Source organism: Mobula hypostoma, chromosome 1, assembly GCF_963921235.1.
Source record: "Mobula hypostoma chromosome 1, sMobHyp1.1, whole genome shotgun sequence".
Lineage (NCBI taxonomy): Eukaryota > Metazoa > Chordata > Chondrichthyes > Myliobatiformes > Myliobatidae > Mobula > Mobula hypostoma.
In genome coordinates this window covers 217,955,411-217,970,097 of record NC_086097.1, presented here as the reverse complement: position 1 = coordinate 217,970,097, position 14,687 = coordinate 217,955,411, and the positions used below count along the sequence as shown (strand labels likewise).

The 14,687-nt window shown below is 42.2% G+C and overlaps 1 protein-coding gene across 7 annotated transcripts in view; it reads right to left on the bottom strand.

Moving 5' to 3' along the window:
- The window catches only part of LOC134355019 (centrosome and spindle pole-associated protein 1), a 187,202-nt gene that overhangs the window by 123,584 nt on the left and 48,931 nt on the right, over positions 1-14,687 (bottom strand). For all 7 annotated transcript variants that reach the window (XM_063064662.1, XM_063064671.1, XM_063064680.1 and 4 more), the window contains 2 exons: positions 5,190-5,282; positions 1,109-1,210 (listed from right to left, as the gene is read on the bottom strand). In XM_063064662.1, the coding sequence (XP_062920732.1) occupies positions 1,109-1,210; positions 5,190-5,282 (195 nt within the window). The remainder of the gene's footprint in view (positions 1-1,108; positions 1,211-5,189; positions 5,283-14,687) is intronic.

Below are 14,687 nucleotides of genomic sequence, written 5' to 3'. Positions count from 1 at the left end.
GGGTTAATCAGGGTCCGAGAGTTGCTGGGACAGCATGGCTCGAAGGTCCTACTCCACAGTATACTGTTAAATTAATTAATTAAACTACACCATCTATGCTTATCTGAGAAAAGACATATCTTAAGTTTTATAACTTATCCAAAAGGGCTAATCACAAATTGGGAGAAAATAAAAATTTCTCTCTATTTTTGACATGACAAATGTGTAATTTTCTGCTGTATACTCATTTAAGCTATACACAAACCTTTAGTTACATAGAGTTCTCATTAATTGAATATGCTTTCTGTGAAGCGTGGAGAACTACCAGTGCAAATTTTTAAATCATCTCTCATTAATCTGAACATATCTGAAGTTGGTGATCCTAATTTACAACAAATCTTCATTTACACTAAATCCAAAGAATTTATTGGTCAAGGTATAGAATATGACAGCAAAGAGATCATATTAAAAGTCAGAAAACCTAAGTAGGAGTCACAGCTTGAGCACCACACAGAGATTAAATCTCCAAAATATAGCAAATATATGTAAGGATTTGAAAGGGTGTTACCAAGACTGGAGAAGTATAGTTATAAGAAAAGACTATGTAGACTGGATTTGTTTTCTTTGGGAAAATAAAGACTGAGAAATTCAAATGAGGTGAATTAAAATGTGAGACACCTATACAAGGTGAATTAAAATGTGAAACACCTAGACAAGGTGAACAGAAAAAAAAGCATTACCTTCAGCATAGAGGTCACTGAGGAATAGATCCATTAATTTGGAAAAGGAGAAAAAAAATACACAATGAGGTAATGGCCTCAAAGGCACTCATCACATTTAGAAATGTATTTAGATGAGTGCTTCAACAGAATAATTGACAAGGTTATGAACCAAGAGCAGGACTTGGCCAAGGTCCCCTTTTGACTGTAAACTCACTACTGTCCTGTGATATAAATTTCTATGATTCTAATGAAGAACTTCAAAAGCTCTCCTATACTTCTCAATGCTGATCAAGACAAGGCAGGACAAAAAAACAAGTATAAAAGAGTTGGCTTGTTTGGCTCTTAGAAAGATACATGCTGAATACCTTGCTAAGAAATATAAAAATACAATACAATGGATGTTTTACCTAGATTTTTCTGTGGCTGAAACAGGACGCCTTCTGTACTCTTTCTTATATTCATCTTGAATGTACAGTGGAAGCTCCTGATCATACCGCTCTTTGTACTGCCTGTAGTAAAATTAAATAATTTTGTATTGATTTAATAGATTACAGGCTTCCATACAGCAGAAAAATGTTGGTGGTGAATTAAATGAAGAATGCTTAAGTAATTCCATACTTCTCTGCAGACTTTACGTTTACAGTTTTCTGCCAACCCCATTGCGAGTCCTTTCACATCTCGGTTGCATTTTGATGAGAAAATGTCTGAGTGGAACTCAAACTATGATTCACAACACGCTGGAGGAACCCTTCATCAGGAGCATTCCAGCCCGAAACGTTGACTGATCGTTTCCACGGATGCTGCCCAACCTGCTGAGTTCCTCCAGTGTGTTGTGAGTGTTGCTTTGACCCCAGCATCTGCAGAATATTTTGTGTTTACGTCAAGCTATGATTACTAGTTATGTTCTGAATTTTAGTATGACCTCCCTGCTCTAAGCCTTGGCCAATGAATTTAAAGAATTGCAGCTGAAAAATCAGCACCAGAAATAGCAACCAACTTGTTTTAGGAGTGTAATGAATTCCAATGACTGAACCATCACAAAAAGTGAACGACATAAACATCAAGTTATTTTAACTCCAGCACATTGTGTAACTGGTGAAATTGTTTCAATACACAAGAAATCAAAACATACATTCCAAGTGATTACTTGGTGTCTGCTTCACACTTTCAGGTGCTTTTGCAGTCAGACTAATTCATGCATAACTTAAATTTACATCCAAGTGATTACCCTCAATTACTGTTTATCAAACTGTAAATATATAGCCTACAGAAAAGTATGGAATACAACAACCTTGGGATTTATATTCTAAACTATGAAAATCTTGAATTGCAGTTAATTTCACAGGGATTGACAATGGATGCATCAAAGCTAATTGCACCACAGTTTGTTATTTATTGCATTGAAATTGGTACTTCCTGAACATGGAACAGACCCTTCAGTCCACGAGCTTCCTGCCAAAAGGGTCGATGCAGGAAGATTGTTCCCGATGTTGGGGAAGTCCAGAACGAGGGGTCACAGTTTGAGGATAGAGGGGAAGCCATTTAGGACCGAGATTAGGAAAAACTTCTTCACACAGAGAATGGTGAATCTGTGGAATTCTCTGCCACAGGAAACTGTTGAGGCCAGTTCATTGGCTATGTTTAAGAGGGAGTTAGGTATGGCCCTTGTGGCTACAGGGGTCAGGGGGTATGGAGGGAAGGCTGGGGCAGGGTTCTGAGTTGGATGATCAGCCATGATCATAATAAATGGCGGTGCAGGCTCGAAGGGCCAAATGGCCTACTCCTGCACCTATTTTCTATGTTTCTATGTTTCTATGTTCAATCTCTTCTGCCTGCACATCATCCAGATCCCTCCTTTCCCTGCACATTCAGGTGTTTATCTTAAAGCCTCTTCAATGTCACTATTGTATCTGCTTCCACTACTACCTTTGGCAGTTTCAGGCATCTACCACAGACTGCGTAAAGAAAACTTGCCCTGCAAATCTCTTTTAATCTTTCCCCCCCGCCTCAGCTTAGTATTTGACATTTTTATCATTGGTAAATGATTCTGACTACCTACCCTCTCATAACTAAAAAAATTCTATGTCTCCCCTCAGCTGCTGAAGCTCCAGAGAAAACAAACAAGTTTGTACAAACACTTACAGCTTATACCATCTAAACTGGACACCATCCAGCATAAGTTCTGCCACTTTTTGGTTAGTTTTGGATTGCCCATCAACTCCATCTGTCCAAAACAACAATCACAACATGCTGGAGGAACTCAGCAGGTCGGGCAGTGTCCGTGGAAAAGATCAGTCGACGTTTCGGGCCGGAACCCTTCGTCAGGACTGTAGAGGGAAGGGGCAGAGGCCCTATAAAGAAGGTGGGGGGAGGGTGGGAAGGAGAAGGCTGGTAGGTTCCAGGTGAAAAACCAGTAAGAGGGAAGATAAAGGGGTGAGGGACGGGGGGAGGCAGGGAGGTGATAGGCAGGAAAGGTGAAGAAGGAATAGGGGAAAACACAGTGGGTAGTAGAAGGAGGCGGAACCATGAGGGAGGTGATAGGCAACTGGGGGAGGGGACAGAGTGACATAGGGATAGGGGTAGGGAGGGGGAGGGAATTACCAGAAGTTGGAGAATTCTATGTTCATACCAAGGGGCTGGAGACTACCTGGATGGTATATGAGGTGTTGCTCCTCCAACCTGAGTTTAGCCTCATCATGGCAGTAGATAAGGCCATGTATGGACATATCTGAAGGGGAGTGGGAAGCAGAGTTGAAGTGGGTGGCTACTGGAAGATCCTGTCTGTTTTGGCGGACAGAGCGGAGGTGCTCGACGAAGCGGTCCCACAATCTGCGTCGGGTTTCACCGATGTAGAGGAGGCCGCACCGGGAGCACCGGATGCAATAGATGACCCCAACAGACTCACAAGTGAAGTGTTGCCTCACTTGGAAGGACTGTTTGGGGCCCTGAATGGTGGCAAGAGAGGAGGTGTAGGGACAGGTGTAGCACTTGCGCTTACAGGGATAAGTGCCGGGTGGGAGATCCGTGGGGAGGGATGTGTGGACCAGGGAGTTGCAGAGGGGCCAATCCCTGCGGAAAGCAGAGAGGGGTGAAAGATGTGCTCAGTGCTGGGGTCCTGTCGAAGGTGGTGGAAGTTGCAGAGGATAATGTGCTGGATCCAGAGGCTGTTGGGGTGGTAGGTGAGGCAACACTTCACTTGTGAGCCTGTTGGGGTCATCTATTGCATCCGGTGCTCCCGGTGCAGCCTCCTCTACATCAGTGAAACCCGACGCAGATTGAGAGACCGCTTCATCAAGCACCTCTGCTGAGTCCGCCAAAACAGACAGGATCTCCCAGTAGCCACCCACTTCAACTCTGCTTCCCACTTCCCTTCAGATATGTCCATACATGGCCTCCTCTACTGCCATGATGAGGCTAAACTCAGGTTGGAGGAGCAACACCTCATATACCATCTAGGTAGTCTCCAACCCCTTGGTATGAACATAGAATTCTCCAACTTCCGGTAATTCCCTCCCCCTCCCTTCCCCTATCCCAATTTCACTCTGCCCCCTCCCCCAGTTGCCTATCACCTCCCTCATGGTTCCGCCTCCTTCTACTACCCTATCCTTTCTTCACCTTTCCTGCCCATCACCTCCCTGCCTCCCCCCTCCCCCACCCTTTTATCTTTCCCCTCACTGGTTTTTCACCTGAAACCTACCAGCCTTCTCCTTCCCACCCTCCCCCCACCTTCTTTGTAGGGCCTCTGCCCTTTCCCTCTACAGTCCTGACAAAGGGTTCCGGCCTGAAACGTCGACCGATCTTTTCCACAAATGCTGCCCGACCTGCTGAGTTCCTCCAGCGTGTTGTGAGTGTTGCTTTGACCCCAGCACCTGCAGATTATTTTGTGTTTACCATCTGTCCAAAAGCTGCCTCCGCCATGCCATCTTGTGGAACTTTTGTAGATCTAATTTCTTGACCCTCTTAAAATTCAATACTCTATTTTTGGAGAGCTACGAAAATTAGTCATTTCAGTAATTGGGTTAGTTTTGGAATCTACTTGGTAAAAACTACTCTTTGTCTGTATATTCCTTTTGTAACATTAAGACCAAAACTCTCCACACCACTCTGCAAACAAACCAGTGTTCTATTCAATTTTGATGCAACTTCCTTGCTTTTTAGTACTACGCCACTGGAAAATATGACTTTATAAGCATCATAGGACATCCAGATGTATGCAGCAAGAGCTATTTGAACAATGGAAGTGAAATACAAGTCAAAATTAAAAGGACAGAATTTTATAAACAGTATAGCAGAAATCCCACAGACTCTCAAAAGGGTTCAAAGAAATTTGTAGTTGACACTAGTGAACTAGAAGTAAAATCAGAGTACATGGAAAGTGTTTGATCAACTTAGTTGGGAGGTGGGAGACAGAATAAAAATAAGGATTATGCAGCATAAAGGGATGCAAGAATCTCAAAATTATATTAATATATTTAAAGCATTATTCACCTGTATTCATTTTTCAATCTCTGAAAGTACTTGCTTGAATCCGGAAAATTATTTTCATAATCCCCTGATCTTTCTGTTTGTGTCTGCACATTTCTGGAAAAAAATAATCTATAGTTCAAATAGTTTAAAATTTTCTTTAACTGCAAAGATGATTGGCATATTAATAAAGATCAAATCAAATTCAATTTTAATTATCATTCAAACATACATGAATACAACTTTCCTCTGGAGCCAAGGTACAAAACATACACAGCATATACATCAAAATAGCAAGCAAAGAAAAAATATATTTATAGCCCAACTCCCTGAATGACATGTCCCGTTGTAGACAGGATCAAAAAAAAAGCTGCAGAGGTTTGTAGACTCAGCCAGCTTCATCATAGGCACTAACCTCCCCACCATTGAGGAAATCTTAAAAAGGCAGTGCCTCAAGGTGGCAGCATCAATCATTAGGAACACTCACCATCCAAAACATGCCCTCTTCTCATAATTACCATCAGAGAGGAGGTACAGGAGTCTAAGAATGCACTGTCATATGTTATATGGATAGCTTCTTTCCCTCTGCCATCAGATTTTGGAAAGGCTCATGAATCCATAAACACTCTCTCACTTTTTAGCTCTTTTTCCCCACTATGTATTATTATGTGTTTCGCATTGCAACTTATAGTAACTTTTTATGTAGTCACTGTACGGCTGCCAAAAAACAAATTTCATGACAAAGTACTGTGCAAAAGTCTTAAGCACATGTAAAAAAAAATTGTAAAGCCAAGATGATTTCAAAAATAATGAAATTAAAAATTTTTAAATGTCAAACAAAATACTATAAACAGCAGTAACCAGTAAAAAAAAACTAAATCAAATCAAGCAACACACACAAAAAATGCTGGTGAACGCAGCAGGCCAGACAGCATCTATAGGAAGAGGTACAGTCCACATTTCGGGCCGAGACCCTTCGTCAGGACTAACTGAAAGAAGAGCTAGTAAGAGATTTGAAAGTGGGAGGGGGAGGGGGAGATCCAGAATGATAGGAGAAGACAGGAGGAGGAAGGATGGAGCCAAGAGCTGGTTAGTTGATTGGCAAAAGGGATACGAGGCTGGAGAAGGCATGGGACGGGAGGCTTAGGGAGGGAAGGGGGAGGGGGAGGGGGGAGTATTACGTACGAACAAGCGAAGGGGAGGTGGTGCATTAACGGAAGTTAGAGAAGTCAAGTCCATGCCATCAGGTTGGAGGCTACCCAGACAGAATATAAGGTGTTGTTCCTCCAACCTGAGAGTGGCTTCACCTTGACAGTAGAGGAGGCAGTGGATAGACATATCAGAACAGGAATGGGACGTGGAATTAAAATGTGTGGCCACTGGGAAATCCTGCTTTCTCTGGCGGACAGAGCGGAGGTGTTCAGCGAAATGGTCTCCCAGCCTGCGTCGAGTCTAACCAATACATAGAAGGTCGCATCGGGAGCACCGGACGCAGTATATCACCCCAGCAAACTCACAGGTGAAGTGTTGCCTCAGCTGGAAGGACTGTCTAGGGCCCTGAATGGTGGTGAGGGAGGAAGTGTAAGGGCATGTGTAGCACTTGTTCCGCTTACAAGGATAAGTGCCAGGAGGGAGATTGGTGGGAAGAGATGGGGGGGGAAACAAATGGACAAGAGAGTCGCATAGGGAGTGATCCCTGCGGAAAGAGAAAGTGAGGGAAGGGAGGGAAAGACGTGCTTAGTGGTGGGATCCCGTTGGAGGTGGTGGAAGTTACAGAGAATTATATGTTGGACCCGGAGGCTGGTGGGGTGATAGGTGAGGACAAGGGGAACCCTATTCCTAGTGGAGTAGCGGGAGGATGGGGTGAGAGCATTTGTGTGTGAAATTGGAGAGATACTTTTGAGAGCAAAGTTGATGGTGGAGGAAGGGAAGTCCCTTTCTTTAAAAAAGGAGGACATCTCCTTCGTCCTGGAATGAAAAGCCTCATCCTGAGAGCAGATGCGGCAGAGACGGAGGAATTGCGAGAAGGGGATGGCATTTCTGCAAGAGACAGGGTGGGAAGAGGAATAGTCCAGGTAGCTGTGAGAGTCTGTAGGCTTATAGTAGACATCAGTAGATAAGCTGTCTCCAGAGACAGAGACAGAAAGATCAAGAAAGGAGAGGGTGGTGTCCGAAATGGACCAGGTAAACTTGAGGGCAGGGTGAAAGTTGGAGGCAAAGTTAATGAAGTTAACGAGCTCAGCATGCATGCAGGAAGCAGCGCCAATGCAGTCATCGATGTAGTGAAGGAAAAGTGGGGGACAGATACCAGTATAGGCTTGGAACATGGATTGTTCCACAAAGCCAACAAAAAGGCAGGCATAGCTGGGACCCGTACAGGTGCCCATGGCTACACCTTTAGTTCGGAGGAAGTGGGAGGAGCCAAAGGAGAAATTATTAAGAGTAAGGACTAATTCCGCTCGACGGAGCACAGTGGTGGTAGAGGGGAACTGATTAGGTCTGGAATCCAAAATGAAGCAGAGAGCTTTGAGACCTTCCTGGTGAGGGATGGAGTTGTACAGGGACTGGACATCTATGGTGAAAGTAAGGCAGTGGGAGCCAGGGAACTTAAAATCATTGAAAAAATTCAGAGCGTGAGAAGTGTCACGAACATAGGTGAGAAGGGATTGAACAAGGAGGCATAAAACAGTGTCCAGGTATGCAGAAATGAGTTTGGTAGGGCAGGAGCAATCTGAGACAATGGGTCTACCTGGACAGGCAGGTTTGTGGATCTTGGGTAGGAGGTAGAAACAGGAAGTGTGGGGTGTAGGAACTATAAGGTTGGTAGCAGTGGATGGGAGATCCCCTGAGCTGATAAAGTTGGTGATAGTGTGGGAGACAATGGCCTGGTGCTCCTTAGTGGGGTCATGATCGAGGGGTAAATAAGAGAAGGTATCCACGAGTTGTCGATGTGCCTCGGCAAGGTAGAGGTCAGTACGCTGGACTACAACAGCAGCCCCCTTATCAGCGGGTTCTAGAGTAAGGTTAGGATTAGTGCGGAGGGATTAGAGAGCACAGTGTTCCGAAGGAGAGGTTGGAATGGGAACGAGGTGTGGTGAAGTTGAGACAGTTGATGTCCCATCAGCAGTTTGCAATAAAGAGATCCAGAGCAGGCAGAAGACCAGAGCAGGGTGTCCATGAAGAGGAGGAGGGTTAAAGACGGGAGAAGGGGTCATCGGTGGGGGTGGGAGAGTCCTTGCTGAAGAAGTAGGCTCAAAGACGGAGCCGGCGGAAGAAGAGTTCAGCATCATGGCGAACGCGAAACTCGCTGAGGTGTGGGCAAAGGGGGACAAAGGTAAGGCTGGTGAAGGGGGACAAAGATAATGCCTCAAAGATGTTGAGATCAGTGCTCTGTGGAGGGAATACCATCAGTTGTAGAACATCTCGTCCTTCTTTTCGCTGAAAATAAGTTCAACATGACCCTGGTCATGTATTTGGGACCACTGCCCTGCTGTAGAATGAAATTGGGTCCAATCAGACGCCTCCCTGATGGTATTGCATGACGGATGAGAACCTGCTTATACTTCTCTACATTGAGGATTCCATTATTCTAACCAGATCACCAAATCCATTTGCAGAAATGCTATCCCAAGCCTGCAGGAAACCTCCGTTGTGTTTCACTGTTGGCTGCAGACATTCATGTGGTGCTCTCCAGTTCTTCTACAAACAAACTGCCTCCTATTTGAGCCAAAAAATTCAAATTTTGACTCATCAGTCTACAGCATTTGCTGCCATTGTTTAGCACCCCAGTCATTCTGTTTTTGTGTATAGGTGAGTCTTGAGGTTTTGTTTCCACTTCAGAGGAATGGCTTTTTGGAATCAACTCTTCCACGAAGACCACTACTGACAAGACATCTCTGGACTGTAGAGGGGTGTACTTGGGTTCCAGTAGTTTCTGTGAGTTCAGAGCAGATAGTAGTATTGGATTTCTTCCAATTAGATTAGATATGTCTGATGTATCTATCATCTGCTGCACTCAGTTTCTGTGGCTGATCACCATGTTTCTGGTCCTCAGCTTTGCCCCTTTCTTTGTGCATCTTCAGAAGAGCATGGACAGCACATCTTAAAACTCTTGCCTGCTGCAAAATTTCTGTTTGGGAAAGACATTGCTGATGCAGGATGATCACCTTGTGTCTTGTTTCTATACTCGCCTTGCCATGGTGAAAGAATTGGTGATTTACATCTACCACACCATCACCTTTTAGTTTGGTTGTCGTTCACCCAGTTTGATTCCTTCCAGGTTGATGGAGGAGAAGATGGCGGCGCGATGGCAGCGCGCGCAGCCACTTCAGTGGTGATGTCTGTAACCTGTCAAGTAGGGGACTGTGCACAATTCTGATTTGATGGAGACAGACGTGAGAGCACGGAGGAACATCTGGAAAACTTCTAAAATGCCCACTTCGCTGCCACTGCTACTGTGTGGTAACCAGAATCTCCGGAGCAAAAGGCCCCAAAATCCTCGGCTTTGCGTGTTTCAGCGGCCGGGGTGAGGACAAAAGTGCTCGGCAGAGGATGGCACTCGGGAGTCTGTATCCGAGAGGCTGTTCAGAAGCTCAAAGTTTTCGGACGGATGGACTCAGTGTCGGTTGTGGTCGGCTGCTTCCAAGGCATCGGCAAGTTGACAGTGCCTGGAGGTTTATGGCCGGGAGTTTCTCCCGTTTGCCGCTTGCTATCGGGGACTCAGGGACTTTTGAGACTTTATTTACTGTGCCCATGGTTTGTTCTTCATCAAATTATGGTATTGCTTTGCACTGCTGTAACTATATGTTATAATTATATGGTTCTGTCAGTGTTAGTCTTTGGCTTGTCCTGTTTTCTGTGATATCACTCCGGAGAAACATTGTATCATTTCTTAATGCATGTATGCATTTCTAAATGACAATAAAAAGACTGAGTGTTCATATAATCTAATCTACATCGTTTCTGTTTCAGCTCGTCAGTTTAGTTCATTCAACTTATTATGTCATTGATCACTAACATCCTGTTTGTTTTTTTTTGTTTAATCATGCACAGGGGTATATACCAATAAAATAATAAAGTTTTTATTTGAAAAGTGGTCTACTACTTAGTATGTTACTTTAACACAATACAAAAAAGTTTTCCGTAACCTTCATTTTCCAAAAAGTTAAATGTTTTGTTACATGCTCAAGGAGATCTGTTTTTTTTTGTGAGAATGATGTAATGGTCTTTTGGAGGTCACCTGATGTGATTTTCTCACCGATGTGAGGTCACGTGATGACATGTGTCCCGTGACTATATAAGGGTCGACCCAGGTGACTCAGTTGGTTTTTGAGTTTGTAGATTTCCAGGTAGAACGTGCTGTATCTCCATTTCTGTTGCGTGTTTGTTTTTGTGATGCAGTTTCATTTTTAAAACGGTTGTGCGTCCTGTTGCAAAATACCATATTATTTGGACAAGAAATTTTTGCTAGATGTGTTGATTTACTCAATTCCAACATTCGAAGGGAAAGTGAAGAATTCATCAAAGTGCAGGATCGAAGGATCGAGAGAAGTCGGCATCATTTGGCAGTTTAATAAAGGATCGACCTTATTGAGTCTTCTTTGGAGTAGCAACCTGCATCGAGATAACTCTTGCCAAAGGAGCAACGAGTTCATGCAAAGGTGTGCTCTCTCTCTCTCAAGGAAGGTCAGTCGATTTAAACTGTTTATTTTCGGCATCGTGAATCCTGTGGACAGAACCAGCAGTAAAGGTGCGTCTGTGAAGAAATCCTTCTCCAGAGAAGTCTCTCCCAGTTGAACGTGTAAATCTGTTGGACTTTCGAAGTTATCGCTTTAAGAACTATATCTGACTGTATCGCTTTAAGAACTGTTTTCACATTTAACGCTTTAAAAACCAGAGCTGAGTGGCGAGTTGGTGAACGGCTGCATATCTGTTGACTTCCAGTTAAAGCTTTTGTTTGATTTTTTTTCCCCTTATCATTTATCGGTGTTTTTAATAAATGTTTGGTTATCTTTATATAACCTGTCTCGATTGATATTCATTGTTGCCGGTTACGTAACATAAACATGGGGGCTCGGCCAGGAAGTGTTCTGATTTTGAGTTTAAGTGCTGGTAATTGCCATTTTGATTTGGAAAAGGGAAATACCCGATTTTTTTTTTGGTTTTATTGGTGTGTGTGTTGTATTCGGCAACGATGGATATTGACGGGTTTTTGAAGACACCTGACTCGGGATTTTCAGAGAATGCCAGAAAACCTGACGTATTGGAGATTGCTAGGAAGTTGGATATTAAGGGAATTACGAGAAATTCTACCAAGGCTTTCATACAAAGAAAAATTGTATGAAATGCAGTTACATCTTGAACAAGTTAAAGCAATTAGAAGCTGATTTGGAAAAGAGTCGGTTAGAAGCTGTAAATAAACAGAAGGAATTCGAGGCTATGGAGGCTATTAAAAAAAGGGAATTCGAAGAAAGAGAAGCCCTTAAAAAAAGGGAGTTTGCAGAAAGAGAAGCTAAAAACCAGAGGAAATTCGAGCTAGAGATGCAGAAATTAAAGTTCGGGAGTCAGTCTTCTGGTTCTTCAAAACAGTTTAATGCTAGTCGTGAGGTCATTTTGGCTCCATTTAATGAAGCTGATGTGGACACATATTTACAACATTTCGAAACAGTTGCTCTGAGTTTAAAGTGGCTGAAGGACCAATGGCCAGTGATGTTACAAAGTGTAATTAAAGGCAAGGCACAACAAGTTTATACAGCTTTAAATGCTGAGCAAGCACTGGATTATGATATTGTTCAGCAGAATATATTAAAGGCATACGAGATGGTTCCAGAAGCATATAGAGAAAGATTTAGAAGTTTGAAGAAATCGGTGGAAAAAAACTTATGTGGAATTTGCCTATGAGAAATCTGTGTGTTTTGAGAGATGGGTTTCCTATAAAAATGTGAATGGGGAGTATAATAAATTAAAAGAGCTGATTTTGCAGGAGAAATTTAAAAGAAGCATTCCTGTTGAAGTGAGAACATACTTAAATGAACGGGACACTGCTACATTGCAGGAGATTTCTAAATTGGCTGATAAGTATGTTTTAATTCACAAGAATAAATTTTCTCCAGGTAAAATTTTTTAAAAGGAAAACTAGCACAGAGAGTCAAGGTAAATCAGAAATTAAATCTGAAGTTAGTGAGAAAAGTAAGGATGAAGGGAGACGTGAAGGAAAGTCAGTTTGGTATTTTTGTAATTATTGTAAGAAACCTGGACATGTAGTAGCTAATTGCTTCCGATTGAAAAGGAAAGAGAAAGAAGTGGCCCCAGATGCTTGTGTGCAGCATATTGAAAAACCTGTAAAGCCACAGGGTTTAGAAAATATTGATGAAGATGTGTCAGAGTCTGACCAAGTTAAGAAGGGGTATGAACATTTTATAACAGAAGGATTTGTATCCTTGAAAGAAGGATCCAATGCAGTACCAATAAGGATACTTAGAGATACTGGAGCTTCGCAATCACTAATATTAGACGGTGTGCTAAGGTTTAGTGATGAGTCTGACATTGGTGAGGTAAACTATATAAGAGGGGTAGGGAGCGTCCTTATGCCAGTACATTTACACAGAGTAAATTTAAGGTCAGGATTAGTTACAGGGTTTGTTAAAGTAGGACTACAATCCAATTTACCTGTGAAAGATGTTTCTCTTTTGTTAGGGAATGATTTAGCAGGTGGACAAGTTTTTCCTGAAGTGCATTTGACAATCAATTCAGATTCTGAGGAACCACAGAGGGATTCTAACACAGATTCTTCCTGTGTTGTAACAAGAGCTATGGCTAAAAAGACTGATGTAAAGGATGAGGTTGTTGCCCATGACAGTTCAAATCAAGATTCGAATTTTGAGGATGTATCAGAAACGTTCTTGCCTACCTTATCTGATCAGGATTTTGATGGTAAGTCTGATCAGGAAGGTTTGTCTTTATCTCGGAAGGAGATGATAGCAGAGCAGGGTAGAGATCCTGAGATAGTTAAATTAAAAGAACAAGCTCTTCCAGATAGTGAAATTGAAAAAGTACCAGTTGGATATTATTTTGAAAAGGAGGTATTAATGAGAAAGTGGAGATCGCCTACAATTCCTGCTAGTGAGGAATGGGAAGTTAATCATCAGGCAGTAGTTCTAAAATTTACCAAAATGAGATTTTGACTATGGCTCATAGTATTCCTTTGGGTGGTCATTTAGGGGTAAAGAAAACTATGAACAAAGTTTCTAAACATTTTTATTGGTCTAGTTTAAGACAAGATGTGGTGACATTTTGTAGAACGTGTCACACGTGTCAAATTGTTGGTAAACCTAATCAGGTTACTCCAGTGGCCCCACTGCAACCAATTCCTGTATTTGGTGAGCCGTTCTCAAAAATCATTGTAGACTGTGTAGGTCCTCCGCCAAAAACTAAAACTGGACATCAATATTTATTAACTATTATGTGCACAGCGTCTAGGTTTCCAGAAGCAACACCTCTTAGGAATATAACAGTCAAAACAGTGAGAAAGGCTCTTATAAAATTCTTTACTTATTTTGGATTGCCTAAGGAAATACAATCAGATCAAGGGAGTAATTTTATGTCTGGGTTGTTTCAGCAGATAGTTTATAAACTGGGAGCAAAGCAGATTATTTCCTCAGCCTATCATCCAGAATCACAAGGAGCCTTGGACAGATTTCATTCTACACTAAAAACTATGATTAGGACATATTGTGTGGAAAATGAAAAGGACTGGGATGAAGGTATACATTTACTACTTTTTGCAGTAAGGGAGGCAGTACAGGAATCATTAGGTTTTAGTCCTTTTGAACTTGTGTTTGGACATAGAGTTTGAGGACCTTTGGCTTTGTTGAAGGAACAGTGGATTAATAAGGAAGTACACACTAGTTTACTCGATTATGTTTTGAAATTTAAAGACAGATTGTACAAAGCTTGTAGCTTGGCCAAGGAAAATTTAAAGTTAGCTCAAGAGAAGATGAAGACATGGTACGATAAGGAAGCTAGGATGAGGTCATTTAAGCCTGGAGATAAGGTGTTGGTTCTCTTCCCAGTGCAAACGAACCCATTGCAAGCCAAATTCCATGGTCCTTATGAGATTAAATCTAAGGTAAATGATGTGGATTATGTGGTAAAAACCCCAGATCGGAGAAAGACAACATAGCTGTGTCATATAAATATGATAAAACCGTATTATGAGAGAGAAGTTGCTACTATGACTGTTGTGATCGATAATGAATCTGATTTTGATGAAAACTTACTGGAGGATTTATCCGTAACTCATTTTAAACCCAACATTATTTCAGCCAGGTTACCAAATTCGAAAATTCTGGAAAATATTAATGAAAAATTAGCTCATACAGCCAGAAGAGAGAGAGCAGATGAAACAGTTAATTTTTAAATACAGGGATTTATTTCCAGACGCCCCTAGAAGAACCACCGTAGCTACACATGATGTAGATGTTGGAGATGCAAAACCCATAAAACAACATCCGTATCGAATGA